Source organism: Entelurus aequoreus, linkage group LG05 (assembly GCF_033978785.1).
Source record: "Entelurus aequoreus isolate RoL-2023_Sb linkage group LG05, RoL_Eaeq_v1.1, whole genome shotgun sequence".
Classification (NCBI taxonomy): domain Eukaryota; kingdom Metazoa; phylum Chordata; class Actinopteri; order Syngnathiformes; family Syngnathidae; genus Entelurus; species Entelurus aequoreus.
In genome coordinates this window covers 75,122,346-75,140,124 of record NC_084735.1, presented here as the reverse complement: position 1 = coordinate 75,140,124, position 17,779 = coordinate 75,122,346, and the positions used below count along the sequence as shown (strand labels likewise).

Below are 17,779 nucleotides of genomic sequence, written 5' to 3'. Positions count from 1 at the left end.
AGCAAAAAAATATAAAAGAACACCACCGACTGCTTTTGTTACCATTAGTAGTGTAACTGAAAACATTTGTTTGACAATTGTCTATATTTTTCACAATTACAAACTTTATGTAGTAAAACATTTTACCGGCCCGGATAAAAAAAATATTGGCTTTTACAGCAGTCACTCACCTGGTCTTGTCAAAACATACGCGCAGGGAGCGTGTGCAAACGTACAAAAGCAGTCCAACATAAGCAACAAACAATTTTCAGTCGTGTTGTTATGATAGAATATACATTCAATGACAGCTAACGCTAGCTATCCAAATTGCTATTATTAGCTAACAACTCCTAAAGCTAATGCCTATGCATGTGTTACGTACGTATGTAATTACGTACAAGAAACCGTACGAGCACGGGATATACTGTGTAAAATACATTGGAAAGTTAGCGCTCTCTAGGTATCTTTGTAAATGTTGCAAACAGCGCCTTTAAGCTAGCTAGCAATTAACGTGCTAACAGATGGTCTAAGAAATGAGCAGTATACCGTATTTTTCGGATTATAAGTCGCTCCGGAGTATACGTTGCACTGGCCGAAAATGCATAATAAAGAAGGAAAAAAACATTTATACGTTGCACTCGAGTATAAGTCACATTTTTGGGGGAAATGTATTTGATAAAATCCAACACCAAGAATAGACATTTGAAAGGCAATTTAAAATAAATAAAGAATAGTGAACAACAGGCTGAATAAGTGTATGTTATATGACGCATAAATAACCAACTGAGAACGTGCCTGGTATGTTAACGTAACATATAAGAGTCATTCAAATAACTATTACATATAGAACATGCTATACGTTTACACAACAATCTGTCACTCCTGATCGCTAAATCCGATGAAATCTTCTTCCTCGTTGTCGCTCCTGGTATGCGCCGCTTCCTTTCTTTCTGCTGCTCGATCGCCGTTTTCTGCTGCATATTTCACTACGTCCAGCTTGTAATCTGCAGTATATGATTTCCTTTTCGGTGCCATTTTTGCTCAGCCCTTCTCAGTTTTTATAAGTTACCACCAATGTTGAAATGGTCCATTTTAATAGCTACGGACATAGCAGCAGTTAGCATCCCATGACCCACAATGCACTTCTGCCATGACGCACAATGCACTTCTGCCATGACCCGACCCCGCCGAATTCTTATTGGTTGACGTGTGTGTGACGATTGCTGACATTTGCTTCGTCTCTTACGCGAATGAGATAAATAATACTATTTGATATTTTACGGTAATGTGTTAATAATTTCACACATAAGTCGCTCCAGGGTCTATGTCGCACCCCCGGCCAAACTATGAAAAAAACTGAGATTTCTAATCCGAAAAATACGGTAACCTTGAATTTTTCAAAACACGGTTTTACAATAATTTAAATTTGAAATGGTAATACTAACAATCAGGAATCTTACCACGATTTGTCATTAAAAGGGTAATCAGTACATCCCTACAAGAGACAATAACGTATTTCCCCATTAAGCAACGACATACCACAATCTAAACTTGTATAAACACATTACTGTACATGTCGATACTGTATCATTTTGGTCATAATATCCATAAGTAGGGATGGGGATCGAAAACCGGTTCTTGTTCTGAACCTGTTCACAGTGTATCCATTCCTTGTAATTGCCATTTTGTCAAACGAATCCCTTAACGATTCTTGCAGGTGGGAATGATTTTATTACACAACGTGCATGGTGACGTCTGACATGACGCTCCGAATGCGGAAACATTCCAAAATTTGGCTGTATTTTACACGGAAAGATTGCACTACTTGTAATATTTGCAAGTCTGCTATTTTATCAAAAGGAAGACATGTGAACAATATGCTAAAACATTTGAACATGCCTGCGTGCAATAACTATAAATGACAGTCGCGTTTTTGGACTACTCCGATCTAATACCAGCCGCAGTTAAGGTAGCACGTCATCTAAAATACAAGAGGTGCTAACTAATAGAGGTGTTAAAAAAAAAAAAAAAAAAAATTCAAATGAATCGCGATTCTTATTTGTAACGATTCTTAATCGATTTTAAAAAATCAATTAAAAAAAAAATACATATATACACTACCGTTCAAAAGTTTGGGGTCACCCAAACAATTTAGTGGAATAGCCTTCATTTCTAAGAACAAGAATAGACTGTCGAGTTTCAGATGAAAGTTCTCTTTTTCTGGCCATTTTGAGCGTTTAATTGACCCCACAAATGTGATGGGGTCAATTAAACGCTCAAAATGACCACAGAACACTTTTCCACGTAGTATCAGTCCATCTTAGATGAGCTCAGGCCCAGCGAAGCCGACGGCATTTCTGGGTGTTGTTGAAAAACGGTTTTCGCCTTGCATAGGAGAGTTTTAACTTGCACTTACAGATGTAGCGACCAACTGTAGTTACTGACAGTGGGTTTCTGAAGTGTTCCTGAGCCCATGTGGTGATATCCTTTACACACTGATGTCGCTTGTTGATGCAGTACAGCCTGAGGGATCGAAGGTCACAGGCTTAGCTGCTTACGTGCAGTGATTTCTCCAGATTCTCTGAACCCTTTGATGATATTACGGTCCGTACATGGTGAAATCCCTAAATTCCTTGCAATAGCTGGTTGAGAACGTTTTTTTCTTAAACTGTTCAACAATTTGCTCACGCATTTGTTGACAAAGAGGTGACCCTCGCCCCATCCTTGTTTATGAATGACTGAGCATTTCATGGAATCTACTTTTATACCCAATCATGGCACCCACCTGTTCCCAATTTGCCTGTTCACCTGTGGGATGTTCCAAATAAGTGTTTGATGAGCATTCCTCAACTTTATCAGTATTTACTGCCACCTTTCCCAACTTCTTTGTCACGTGTTGCTGGCATCAAATTCTAAAGTTAATGATTATTTGCACAAAAAAAAATGTTTATCAGTTTGAACATCAAATATTTTGTCTTTGTAGCATATTCAACTGAATATGGGTTGAAAATGATTTGCAAATCATTGTATTCTGTTTATATTTACATCTAACACAATTTCCCAACTCATATGGAAACGGGGTTTGTACTTTAAAAAAGAGAAGTTTGTGATACTTCTCTTGTTGCCTTATTTGTATTTGACTTTTTTGAATGTTTGAGTACAATTTTATTAAACAAAACCAGTTTTCTTTTGAGTAATATAGAAATGTATCACAGCTGTTTATGGAGGAATGTAGTTAATCATAGAACTGGCACCCAATGTTAATAAAAAAGTATTAATTTTGAATCGAGAATCGTTTTGAATCGAGAATGGATTCTGAATCAAACCGTTACCCCCAAGAATCGAATCGAATCATGCGGTGCCTAAAGATTCCCAGCCCTACTAACCAGCACCGCCTGTCATGTTAGCGCTACTACCTGTTAAATTGAAATGAATACCTTTTTATTTAGATGAGCATGGCGAGAAACAGATTCAGCCTGGCTCCGAGGCGAGCAGTATTCGCTCCAGTTCACGTCTGCAGGCGCTAGACGATTTTCACAGAGCAGTGACTAAGTTTGTGGTCAAAAGCTTGCACCCATTTGCCACAGTAGACGATACTCTTTATTCGGTCGGTGAATGTTCAATTGTAGTCTCGAAAAATTGTAATATTGTGTAAAAGTCTATCCATGTCAGCAATTCAACTTCAAATGTGAAACTAATATGTGATATAAACTCCTTACATGCAAAGTGAGATGTCAAACCATTTTTTTTGTTGTAATTTTGATGATCATGGCTTACAGTTTTTGAAAACCCCACATTTTCAAGCCAAGGTTTTCATAATCACATTCTTGTGTAAGATCCACATGTTTTATTTTCTTAAATTTCTTAAATATTCATTTCTTATACTTATTTTCAATGGTTTTTTTCTATGCTATGTATGTGCCTCTTAAGACCTCACTGTAGGCTTAGTAAAGGCATGGTTTACCTCTAAACCAGTGATTTGATACGTGTACCATCCAGTGTTTCCCATAAACTGCCAAGATACCTGTGGTGGTGGGGGCGTGGCTATGGGCGTGGTCATCATGACATCATTGAGTAATTTGCATAATTTACTACAATGATTTGATTTTCTCTAAAAAGGCTCAAAAAATGTATACTTACTAATTAATAATAACAGTTTTGTTTTAAACGTCCATCCATCCATCCATCCATCCATTTTACAATATAATTACAACACTATGTACATATTTATATACAGATTTGAACAATAAGTTATTCACTGAAATATATTTATTAATTGTGGTTCTTACAAAAAATATATCTTATAAAATATAAAAGCTAAAATGTCTCAAAGCTCTGCCCCTTTAATTAGTGCATACTAAATATTTTTACTTTAGCCTACTACTACAACCATATTATTTACCAGCAACATAAAGTGAAACAGAGGCAGAGGTGTCCTGCCACAGTCAATAACAAATAAACAGAAAACAGTAGTGGTGGTAGATAGACACAGAGCTTCATCAAACATCTGATCCACTGAACAAAGAGCTCCAAAAATCTTGAACTTTAGACTGCCATCAGTTTTACTCCCTACACTTAACCATGTGTTTCCTACTGCCTGCAGACTTTGCACCCTTTGTTATATACACATGTCGTGTTTCTAATATAAATACATTTAATAAAGTCAAATACAAATAAGGCAACAAGAGAAGTATCCTACACTTCTCTTTTGTAAAGTAAATCTGAACAGCTGATATGGGCATCTACATCAACTATATGATTTGCCTGAGAAGATGGAGAGGACAAAAAAAAAAAAAAAAAAAAAATTATTTGTGGCGGACGTAATTCTTTTGTGGCGGGCCGCCACAAATAAATGAATGTGTGGGAAACCCTGCCATCAGTCAGAGTCGTGTAAAGAGAGAGTACGGCCAAATTGGTTTCAGGCGATCTCCTCAATGATTAGTCAAAATGCACTCACGTGACTACAGGGCGCCATGACTGCTATTAACTTTGAGATGATTGTATGTGTTTGCGACGCTTCCTCGCTAGTTTTTTGATGTGTATACATGCTGTGTTGAGCAGCATGGGGCTGCTCCACCCGCGAGAATTGTGGAAAGATTTTACATCGTTTTCCCAACAACACAGAAAGAAAACATGTATAGAAAGTGAAGGTTCGCCATCAACACTGGAGAGCCACCGATTACAGCGTCTTGTCCGGAGAGAACACACAGAAGCTAATACAAATAATAACAGAAGAAATTAACAAATAAAAGAGATGGTTTGACAAAAACATTTGAATCTGAGTAAAACAAAAATAATGGTATTCAGGAACAGTAGAAGAGAAAGTCAAGCACGGTGGAGAGACTATGTCTCCCAGCTGGCCTGGGAATGTCTCGGGAGGATTTGGAAGAAGTGGGGAGAGGGAAGTCTGGGGCTTCTCTGCTTAGGCTGCTGCCCCCGCGACCCAACTACGGATAAGCGGAAGACGATGGATGGATGGAAAGTGTCAAGAAATATGTCAATGAAAAAAGCTAAATATGTTCTGGACCAAAAATCCCTCCATATTCTCTACTGTTCACCAGTGTTACCATATCTGAGTTATTGGGCAGAAATATGGGTAAATTAGTACAAAAGTACTCTTATTCACTTAGCATGTTACAAAAAAGAAAGATCGGTTATAATAATAATACATGAGTGATACGTACAGTGATTAAAAATACACCACAGTTGACATACTTCACAATAAAGTCACAATTTCTCTGTGATTGTTAGTCCAAAGCTAATGAAGATTTTGGCAAAATTATGGTATTATGTTTTTTTTTTTGGTTTATAGCACCTTTGGGTGCGTGTTAGAGTGCCTGCTGGTCACTAAACACTGCAGGAATGTAGCAGCAGAGTGCGTCAAATACGGCCGCAAAATTATACCTTCACAAAATAAAAGCATGTTTTATTGTTTATGAGCTGGAGTAAGTTTAGAACTACATATAGATGTCTTATTTTGGTGTATTTCGTCCGAAAAACCTACGTCAAAACGACGGAAATTGTATGCACAGCCGCTCTCGACCTAGGTAGAAATCATGACGCCTGTTGTTGACTTGGCCATACTCTTTTTACACACGAGTCTGCCACTAGTGGTACACCAAAGAAACACTTGATTAAAGTAGTGTCTTATCTTACTATATTCAAACACAGGGTTACTGCTCAAACTTTGTGTAACGCTACAGTAGCCAAAAATATTAAATATACTTGTTAAATAAACTTCTGCTTTTTTAATGAATACTTAGGCCTACTACGCTACTGTTTTTTAATGTTTGTCATTATGGTGGTACTTGGAGAGCAGAGTATTTTCTGAGGTGGAGTTTGAAAACCGCTGCTCTAAACTAAACAAAATTGATTCCAATCCACATTTGTGTTCTCTTTTTTCCAAATAAGATAAGTGAACCGATAAGGAACCAAATCATTAAGCTGAATCGAAAGTGGACTCAGGATCGGAAAAAGCGCATCAATTCCCAATCCTTATCTATGATATGAAATTTTCATATAATTTAATCCCTACCTGCATGCAATAAATAAGGCAATTACAGTACAGTTTGTTGCTGCATTCAGAGCACTAATAGAGAATGGACAACTCCATTTAAAAAAATAAAAAAATCTATAAAATATCAAGTCTGCACAAAATAATGCCTCAAAATTACGACTTACACAAAAGACTCCCACAAAGAAGCAGTGTGGTAAACTGACTCGTCTCGCTTTCTCAATGACATCTTAGGTTACACACTGACCTACATCACCATTGACACACACACACACTTTTTCTATTGAGTCTTCTACTCGTAACATTCCACTATTTTCACTTCAAACGCTACACAACATTCACCTGCAATCTGCAAACTTCTCCTGAATTTACACCACTGACGTCACCTTGCCTTGTAAACTCGCCAAAGGTCACTTTTTATGGCAACAATCGAGCGCGAGGATGCTGGTATCACACCTAATACTGATATCATACATATCAGTGTTAAATTTGACAGACAAAACCTCCTTTTTGTTACACCCTTACAGTCAACACAAAAAGTTCCCTTTATTCAACACGCCAGCATCACCACAGCTACAGCCCTGCTAAGGTATCTTGTAATTAGCTCGCAATACTTCACATTCACCGCGGCGGTGAGAACGAACGTCTCGGGTGGGAACCATTAGATGCGGCTTGTCATCTTCCAAAAAAAACGCAGAGTCGGCGTCAGGAGGGGGAAAGGTTTCTGTCCCCGTTGCGGCAATCACGTCTGCCAACAACCACTTATGGCGCCGCTCACTCAGCCCTGCGGTCGTTTTGATTGAAGCGACCTTTGACCTCACCATGTGTTGCTGACACAGCCATGTTGTGAAGCTCAGAGGGTTGAAAACAACAAATATTAAATGAATGACACATGACATTATCGTGTCCAGTACACCTAGCGTACTAGTATGAACTTTAAGTAAAAGTAAATATATCAAGTAACGAGTACTGTAAAATGTAACGAGTTAACGCAATGTGATTAATCACAAACAAATATTGCATTTATTATGTATATACGCAGATAAATAATGCAATTTATTTCTAACGTACATGCTCCTTTACCTTAACCGTGGATGGTTACCTAAAAGGCAGAGCAGGTTGTTATACATTTAGCGATCAGGTCATTGCTCACGCCAGTGCAAAGACTACGATTGGGCCCTTTTTTTAAGGTTAATTAAAATTATGCAAGTGAGTAATAATCCGTGAATAATCAAGAATAATCTTAATTAAAAAGTGTGATCAATCTGATTTTTAAAAATAAGCATTTGATAGCTTCTAAAAATAAAAAAAATGTTTTTGTTTTTTGTTTATACACATTTTTGTAAAAACAAACTTAACAGTAAAATAGTGTCCGCTGCTTTAATAGATGCCCATATGCCAATTAATCAATGATTAATCGTCGGGTGCTTCGATTACAATGCCAAGCGGCAAAGTGACGCCTATTCCTCACTAAAATATTGCATTATTATTATTATATATTATTGAGTCCCATTATTATGTCTGGGAAATGTTGCTCGGTGATATATCGACCTTCAAATTATTACCGATAAACGATATTACTGTCAACATTATTTTGAGACAAAATTAACCTCTGATTTATTGATAATAGATAGTAATAATTATGAAATTACACCCTTTCAAATGCAATAAACTTGTATTTCTCGTATATTTTAACATTTTAAACTTTTAAATATCCAAGTTAAATAAAACAAACAAGAAAAATAAGTTAAAAAAAAGTTAAAGTTAAAGTACCAATGATTGTCACACACACTAGGTGTGGTGAAATTTGTCCTCTGCATTTGACCCATCCCCTTGTTCACCCCCTGGGAGGTGAGGGGAGCAGTGGGCAGCAGTGGGCAGCAGCGGTGCCGCGCCCGGGAATCATTTTGGTGATTTAAGCCCCAATTCCAACCCTTGATGCTGAGTGCCAAGCAGGGAGGTAATGGGTCCCATTTTTTTATAGTCTTTGGTGTGACTCGGCCGGGGTTTGAACTCACAACCTACCGATCTCAGGGCGGACAATAAATAATACAAAAAAATAATAAATAAAATGGCCATATAAAAGTATTGTGACCTAAATGTTCTCGGTTTTCAACATAATATTGTTGAATGTACTCAGAAAGTACTTATAACCACAGTAACATGTTTTAACCAAGTTGTATTTGACATAAATAGACACACAATATACTTTCTTGGCAAAGGAAACATTAAATATTGTTCTGGCTTCACAAGAACCATATTATTTTTATTTATGTGTTTACTTATTTTAATTTGTAGATGTTTCAAAATGTTTTTAATAAAGCCAACACTTAATGTTATTGAACCAACCCCGGACAGGGGAAAAAAATGCCATTATTAATGTAACAAAATTGGTTTAAAATTTTTTATAAAAAATAGAAACCCTCCCCTTTAATAGAGCCTTGTACTCTCTGCAGTTAAGTAAATCAAAGTTTAATAGAAAATGTGCAAACAAAAAATCATCAACCGAAATAAAACTAGAGAGGAAATAGCTGACTGAAGAAAGTTGCACATTAGAAGCAAGATAGCATGATGCTGACACATCTGACTAACTTCCCCGAGAATCTCCAACACACAAAGGATATCAATCTGGTCATGTGACATTGAAGACTATTAAGGAGGCGTAATCAGACTGGAAAACCCTCACAACCTGGTTACTTTCAAGAAAATGTGTAACTGCTATACAGAAAATCACTTTGATTTTGTTTTGACAACACCCATCTCATACGAGACCGCGCAGGTTGAAATTCCTTGGAATGTACCCACCCACGGCAAAAACGTCTGGGAAGTGGCCGGACACGCCTTGAACTCAACACACACACCCTGAAATGCTTTGTCTCACTCACACCGTGTGTGGTGGAGTGCTTGCTTCACAAAATCACATGCTTGGACCTTATGGGTGTGTGTCTGTAAATACACACACACACACATGTACTGTATACACACAGTCCTCCCGCATTGAGTACCTCCTTGTTCCTGTCAGTGTTTTATTCAAGAATCCTGGAATACAGGGAGTGATCCCATTTGATACATGCAATGCTAAAAACCTCAAAATAACTTAAAAACGAGTAAAACACTCCACCCACAATTGTTCATAGTACAGTGGCAGTCAAAGGTTTGAAAACTTTTTTTTTTTCAATAGCATAGTCTTCAAACTCTTAAATGGCAAGAACTGAGCAAATGTTTAGTATTTCTATCCACATACCATTTAAAAGACACTTTGGCATACCATTGGATAAGAAAAGTGTCTCCAAACTTTTGTCCAGTCTTTGCTTCATAACATTCCATGCATCATCTGGAAACATATCCCTCACTTTTTCTTAATTCACACCGCAAATACTGATGCATTCTGCTTCACTTAAATCCACAAAAACATGAGGTAAAAAAATGGTATCATATTTTCCAGACTAAAAGCCGCTACTTTCGTCCCAACGCTTTGAACCCTGCGGCCTTATAAAACGGTGCGGCTAATTTATCTTTGCTCACGGCCATAATGTTTTGTATTCAACAATTTGTTTTCACAGAACACTGACAGACACTGAAAAGGTGTGTTATTGTTTGTGCTATGGCGGCATCTTTTGGACGAATTCGCTCACTGCAGGTGCTGCGTGTTGAAAATGTACTTCCTGTTTTGTTCCTCGAACCGGAAGTATATCCGTCCATAGCGTTTTTGCCTGAAAGGATTTTTCATTCATCACTCCAAGCAACGTTTGTAAGTTTTACAAGATAACTAAAACAATTCTGACCTACTACACCGTCCCATGTGTGATGTCGGTAGGAGTGTTTTCATGCATATTTGTACGTGCTATCGTAACGTACTGAAGCTACCGCCGTTAGCATTAGCAAATATGCTAACACGTTTACAAGTGTCTTAGTATTATTAACTTACAATGGCATTATTTTTGTACTGTTTCAGTTTTGAAAATTCACCAAGACGTTATCGAGGAGTTATTGAGTCTGTTTAGCTGATTGGAGTGCTAGCTTCCGCAGCTAGTGGGTCCATGACAATGTCTTCTGTTTTGTTTGATCAGCCGTTTTACTGCCGTGTTAATGAACTTAGTGGGTGCGGCTTAAATACCGGTGCGCTCTATAGCCCGGAAAATACGGTACTTTCAGATCTTAAAGTCTTTCAAGCACAATACATGGCTGATAAATATTATTCAAATGTATACTTCTGATTAATCATGATTTTCAGTTATTTATTTAAAATAGGGACAGCACATATTAATGAATAATTATGTAATTTGTGAATATGTCAGGTTTTGGCCAACGGCTGTAGTACCTAGAACGGTTAGTGTATAGTGTATGCAATCAAACGACAATAACAATCACACAAAACAGAGAAAAGTCAGGATCACCGCCACATTCAGGTTAGGTCAAGGACAGGTCTAAAACAGGTTAATTACTTTGACAATGACAAAATAATTGAATAAAAAATCCAATAAAAAGGAGAAACGTGTATGTATTGCATTGCACACAGCCCGAATAAAGTGCCATAATTCCATTAATAAACAAAACTGTGCGAGAAACACTGAAATGAACGAACTTGTTGTTCAGAAAATTCCTATTCAAAGCACTCCAACCAAAAATGTGTGCCCTTTTTAAAGCTCACGACATTAAAATTCGAGCAATTTCAAACATTTCAAGCACCCGCAGGAACCCAGAACATAAATTGTGACCATTAAAAAGTCAACTTGTAACTTATAGACAAAGCATTCTCATCTAAATGAGTGCTAATGTTCCTTGATTTGCATTTGTGAGATAATTTAAAGTCCAGCCTAGAAATATAATAATGCAACAGTTTACTGTGACAGCTTCAAGAGAATGCAGTGTTTCTTTAACAGTATGTGTTTAATTCTCCACACAAACCCGCAGTAAACCAAACAAAGACGTCAGATTCCCGCATCTTTCCAGCAATTAAAAAGGTGTCTTTTTTGCATGGGGATCTAAACTTGTGTGTGTGTGTGTGTGTGTGGGTGTCTTGCCTCCTCCTCCTCCTCTTCCTCCTCCACACTGGGCTCGGGGCTCCTGGTGGGACTGGAGGACAGGCTGAACAGTGAGGATGAGTTCCTGCTCAGGCACTGAGATGTCAGACAAAAAGAGGGAAGAAAGAAGCATATTCATAGAAAGCTGCAGACTCCACTAACTCCCCCATCTGCTAAAAGTGCACTGAGACATTTTTGTTCTCCTGTTTGAGTGAAGACAGTGTTGTGTGTTTGGCTAGATCAGCTTTGTTGAATTAATGGGCCGGAAACGTGTTTACTGTCGGCCCATCAAGCACTCGATGAAACTAAACCGCTATAAAAGAAGACCTCCCTGTAAGTCACACATTTCAAAAACAGCCGAATAAAAGCTTTTACGTGCATTTTTTTAAGTTATATCAATCAATCAATTCCTTTATTGTCATTGTCATAATAACACTCAAGTCATACATGTCAACAAGATTTTGTTTGAGCTTTGTCTAGCGGCATAGGAACTGCATTGATGTGCAGGTTGACCATAGTTTACATTTAGCATTGTCAAGAAGATCGCGATAAGAGGGGTTGGGGATGGGGGTGAGGGAAAGCAATCCCGATGTGAAACGCATGCCGGGCCACCAGTGGGCGATGACATTTTTTTCTAAAGAAACTACATTCTTCGTGCGAAATGATTCCTTTTAACGGGAACTTTGGCGAAAAATGTGATCCAATGGTCGCAATAGCAGTGTAGTCAACCTGTCTTTTGTGTGTCTACGACGACAACGTGACATGTGCCCCGAAACAACTAAACATGTAAGAGACTTAGTCTGAAGACTCACTTTTAATATTTTTTAAGTTTTATTTAATTTTGTTTTTAGTTAAAATATTTTAATAAGATGTTTTATTCATTAATACAAAGAGTTGATTGACCCTATACATTCAAAACAATAGTAAAAATGTTTTTTAAAAAAAGGACCGTTTAGTCCCATATTTATTTATTTTTTTAAAAATGTGTATTTCTATTTTACTTTAAAAAAAACAAATTTTTTACTATTTTACTTTTTTTAATGTGCTTTTCACTATTTTATGACAGGTGTTTGTGACACTTGCTGTAATAATAACAAGTTGAACTTTATTTAAATTTGTATCCAAATTAATTATTTTTAAATAGTATTACTTGTTTAATTTTGTATTTATTTTTTTGTACAAAAAATTTGAAACAATAACTAATAATAGCAATAACTTGAATAATAAGGTTCAAGAATGGAGCAGTGCAGCACTCCATTTTTAAATACATTTATATTATTTGACTATACATTCTGTAAAAGTCATGTAACTGATGATGTGCTTTTTTTCTCCAAACCTCCATTTTTCTATGCATCTCTTGACTTTGGATTTTGATGTGTAGCTATAATATTGATTTTAAAAAGTCATCCAATACACTACAAATAGTTTTGATCATTTAAATGATGGCTGATGCACCTTTGTGCTCAAGAAAAGACCCTAATTTAACTATTTTAAGGCCAAAATATCAAATGTATCTCTCAGTATGATGCAGTAGAATACTCCTCCACTATTAAGTGCAACCACAGTTGTGTAGCTTGTATTATTTTGACTGTAGTGTATACCTCCCCTGTAGGCTTTATTTTGCTTTTGCCTTCAAACAGAAGTTTTTTGAGACTAGAAAGACACTAAACTAAGCAAACTCGTTGCCAAATTCCACACAGTGTTACATAATTAGCCTTTCAGGGCAGAGTGGCGGCACAACAACGTGAAGAATGTTACTGGCCTCAAACGCCTTGAATTAGTTACACTATTTTTCTTTGCACCATCCCAGCAACTTTACAGCCTCACCTGGCAGCCTCTGCTCTATGCCGTGACAACCGGAAGTATCTATTTTGTACTGTGCAAAGGTTTGCTTTCCAATCGTTACAATGATTGTTCAATAGCACAAGACGCAAATTAACTGCATTTGGTTTGTAAAGCCTAACGCATTAAAGAGAACACAATAAGAACTTGTCTTTCCTGCACAGTGTTACTATAACAACATTGCTGCCAGCTATTTTTCTTTTTTCTTTTTTTTTGTGGTTTGTACTTGTTCATACACTTGCAAAGTACTGCACATTTTTTAAACAAAACAATTGCTTTAAAAATGTTTTTAATGTCTTTAATATATTAATACAATTTAATGAGTGGTCCAAATATATTTACTTTGAATTATTTTCAATATAATTTATTATGAATAATATTTTCTATTTTAATATTTTAATATTTTTTCTATATTCAACACATTACAAAATACTGTATTATCTAAGCCAGTACGTGTTACAATAAATGCATTTTAATACATTTTAAGTAGTATTTATATTCCTTATAAAACAATGGGTTAAATGTGTTAAAAATAATACAATTATTGAGTGGTCCAAATACATTTACTTGGAACTGTTAAATAATATTTTTCAAATTTCAACACAGTACAAAACACTTATTGTTCAATACTTTTTAAGACATTATTTGATCCCATATGTGTCTAAATAAATGCATTTTATTATATTTTAGGAAGTAATATTATTCCTAACAAAAAGTTTAAAAAAATTTTATAATCAATGTATTATTGGATATGTTTATACAATTTGATGAGTGCTTAAAATTGATTTACTTAGAATTAATTAAATTTAATTAATTAATACATTTAATTAATTACATTTCATTTTTAAAAATATTTTCAGTTATTCAACAAATTACAAAATACTTGCGTTTAAATACTTTAAAAAATAATAATTATCTGTCCAAATAAATGTTTTAATAAATTTTAAGTGGTAACATTATTCCCAACAAAACATTGTTAAAGTATTTGTATCAAGATTAAGATTAAAGTACCAATGATTGTCACACACACACTAGATGTGGCGAAATTTGTCCCATCCCCTTGGGGAGCAGTGGGCAGCAGCGGCACCGCGCCCGGGAATCATTTTGGGGATTTAACCCCCAACTCCAACCCTTTGCCAAGCAGGGAGGTTATGGGTCCCATTTTTATAGTCTTTGGTATGACTCGGCTGGGATTTGAACTCCAACCTACCGATCTCAGGGCGGACACTCTAACCACTAGGCCACTGAGATTAAATGTAAAACGTGATAAATATAATAATACAATTTAATGAGTGGTCAAAATAAATTTAATTGGAATTTTTATAACTAATATCTTTCTGTATTGAACACGTTAGAAAATACTGTGCGTTTAAATACTTTTTTTTAAAAGTAATAAAACATTTTAAAATATGTTAAATAGTTTTATAATTCTGATTGTACATGTTTTTTATCATCACTAATTATTGAATATATTAATTCAATTTAATGGGTGATCCAGACACATATTTTACCGCCCGAATGCAGCTGAGATAGGCTCCAGCACCCCCCGCGACCCAGAAAAAGGGACAAGCGGTAGAAAATTGATGTTTTAAATATGTTCTATCATCTTACTGTCATTTAACACCTTTTTAAATATTGCATATACATGTTTTATTTATTTTAATGTTTGTATTATATTGTCCATATTAGTCAAATTAAATGTATCTTCAATATATTACTAGAATTTTTTTTTTAATTAAAAAATATATACATATAATATACACACATAGGGACCTTAATTCATTTTTCAATAGCTTGTTTGTTTAACCAATCCTCCCTGTAATTATAGAATTAAATACAATGTATTGTATTTAATAATAATAATGTATTATATTTATACTTGATAATTTAATGACGTGTACACTGAAGCTGAGTATTTTCTAGACAAGATTTATTAGCCAAGCCTCCTAACTTTTGACCAAGGCAATCAAAATGGGCTGATCCAACCGAGTCAAAGAATGTTTGTTTTTTTCTGTCGTTAAACTTTAAGGTGTGCAACCTTGGCAGTCAATGTGGGGTGTGGCGCTTTCGCTGTCTCACAACTTCAGTTTCTCAAACAGAAGAACAAACGTCAACGGGTGAGGAAAACTGTTGGGATGAAAAGCAGCTTTACAAAATGTGAACAAAAACAGGTGAGGAATTCTTGCTGCACCAACAATTAGAGAGTCAGACAGGAGAAAATTAAAGCAAAAGTACAGAAAGCAGAAGAAGTTGCACTTAGTAAGAAAGGCCAAAAAGTTAGTGAGGTCAATCTAGGAGCATGTGTAGGACCTTCAATGTGTCATGAGGAGCTCATTGGAATGTGAGGGACACCATGTGACTTTTCAATTCACTCCATCGGGTAAGACCGATACATCACTGCTAGTAACTTCCACCATGACGACAGATTATTTCTCACGATAGGTCGCCACAAGTCCAAGCAACGTGTTAGGAAACGCATGCATTCAGACAGCACACCAAATACTTTCTTTTTAAGCATGCGTCACATCACGACACAAAAACAGAAGCTCCAGAAATGGCTCCAGAAAACGCATGCAAAGACGGAGCCAAAATGTCAACCAACCTAAACTTTGCATGCGCTCACAATCTGAACACCCACAATATCATCTGCATTAAAGTGGAACCTAAAAAGTCTAACCAAATTTAGTTTAAATCGTATATTACAGTTTAAACTAACATTTAGTGTGGTATTGGCGAATCTTGTTTGACTTTATCTCAGTGAGTATTAAAGGAATTAACGCAGCAATTTTGACGTTTTTTTTGTGACACGGCCACATTACGGTACAAAGGAGCAACAATTTAAAAGTTCCATAGTGGAACTTACTGCCTCCTTGGCGAGGCTGTGACAGTATAACTACTATAATATGATCAACATTATTTACATACACAATAGGAATCTATTCATAAACGGTGTGATGCTAAACCACGGTAGAACTTTCCACAGTTTGTATTACTTTTTTAAATTATCGTGAAACCCTGCTAACATGGAAACAAGAGACACTAACGTCAATCTCCAATCTAAACTTGTACACTGCGAAAAAGAGTTCACAAAATATAGGATAAAAATACTAGAATTTAGGAAAAGGAATATTAAAAACTAGTGAAATTTTCTGTCCATGCAGCCAGTTAATTTTACTTGATAAGACATCCTAAATTAAGATTTACATATCTCGAAATTAGCAAGACTTTTAAGATTGAAATACTTATTTTATCCTGAAAACAAGCATTATCCAACTTGCAATTGTTAAATTAAGCGTCCTCGGAATGTTGCAGAATCTTTAAACAAGATGTTATATGTGGGGAAATCCAAAATATTGTATTTGAATAGTTATTTTCCCAATTTTTAAATTGTTAAACTAGAATAGAAAAAATATAATTATCCATGCTAAAATTAAGATTATGCTGTAAAGTCAATGACAAAAGATAACTCAATAGTAAGGGACATTTCTAGAAAAAAAATGTAAATCTTGGCAAGTGGCAAATTATTTGCAGTGTATAAACATTAAACAATACTGTGTGAGCAACTAAGATATTTAATTGTGCACATTAAGACTACCGGTACAAGGTGTGCTCTCCGAGACATAGAGATCGATCAATATGATAACAGGAAGGGAATTTGCGTGACATCACTAAAAACGGACGTGACGTACCCAACCCACATTTTTTTCCTTCATTTAAAAAAAAAAAAAAAACTTTTACAAATTAAAACAAAGAAGATATACATATTTAATCACTCACATAAAAATATGATGACTCTTAAGTGGCCAGAACAATATTATTATAGAACTCATGTATGCTGCCAAGACAGCATATTGTGCGGCTATTTATTTATTGTATTTAATTTATTTGAAATAAAAGTTGGTTATAAGAGTTTATGAATACTTTTTGAGCAATGATTACCATGATAATTTTGGTGACAATAACCGAAATAAATAAATGTTCATATCGCTACATCCCTAATACACAAATGTACTTTCACCATGTGAATGCTAGCTAGTATCCACTATGTATACACAATGGCAAATACCATGAGACTTAATCTAGGTCAGCATCAAAGAAATTAACAAATCAAAGAATTAATTAATTTGTTTGGCTTTTTTTTGTTATGCCACAACATTAGGGTACCAGTAATGTCAAAGAGCAGAAGTGTGATGATAACCATAGAACATAAATTAGCATGCAAGCTAGGATGTCATTAACATGAATTATACAAAAACTTATTTTTACCAAGTAAATGCTAATAGGGCGTTAGTTATACGTAATTTCAATTTTATTGGATTATGTCCAACTTTTGAGGCTGACGTTGCAGAATTCCTACATTTCCTTTCCGTATAAATATGTGTGAGTAATACACTTATTGGCTACAACATTAGGTAAACCT

The 17,779-nt window shown here is 35.7% G+C and overlaps 1 protein-coding gene across 3 annotated transcripts in view; it reads right to left on the bottom strand.

The window, feature by feature from the left end:
• LOC133651033 (protein POF1B-like) overlaps positions 1-17,779 on the bottom strand; it is a 39,282-nt gene that overhangs the window by 19,771 nt on the left and 1,732 nt on the right. For 2 of the 3 annotated variants that reach the window (XM_062048907.1, XM_062048908.1), the window contains exon 2: positions 11,518-11,613. The exons of the other annotated variant lie outside the window; for it this stretch is intronic. In XM_062048907.1, the coding sequence (XP_061904891.1) occupies positions 11,518-11,613 (96 nt within the window). The remainder of the gene's footprint in view (positions 1-11,517; positions 11,614-17,779) is intronic. 3 annotated transcript variants of the gene reach the window in all.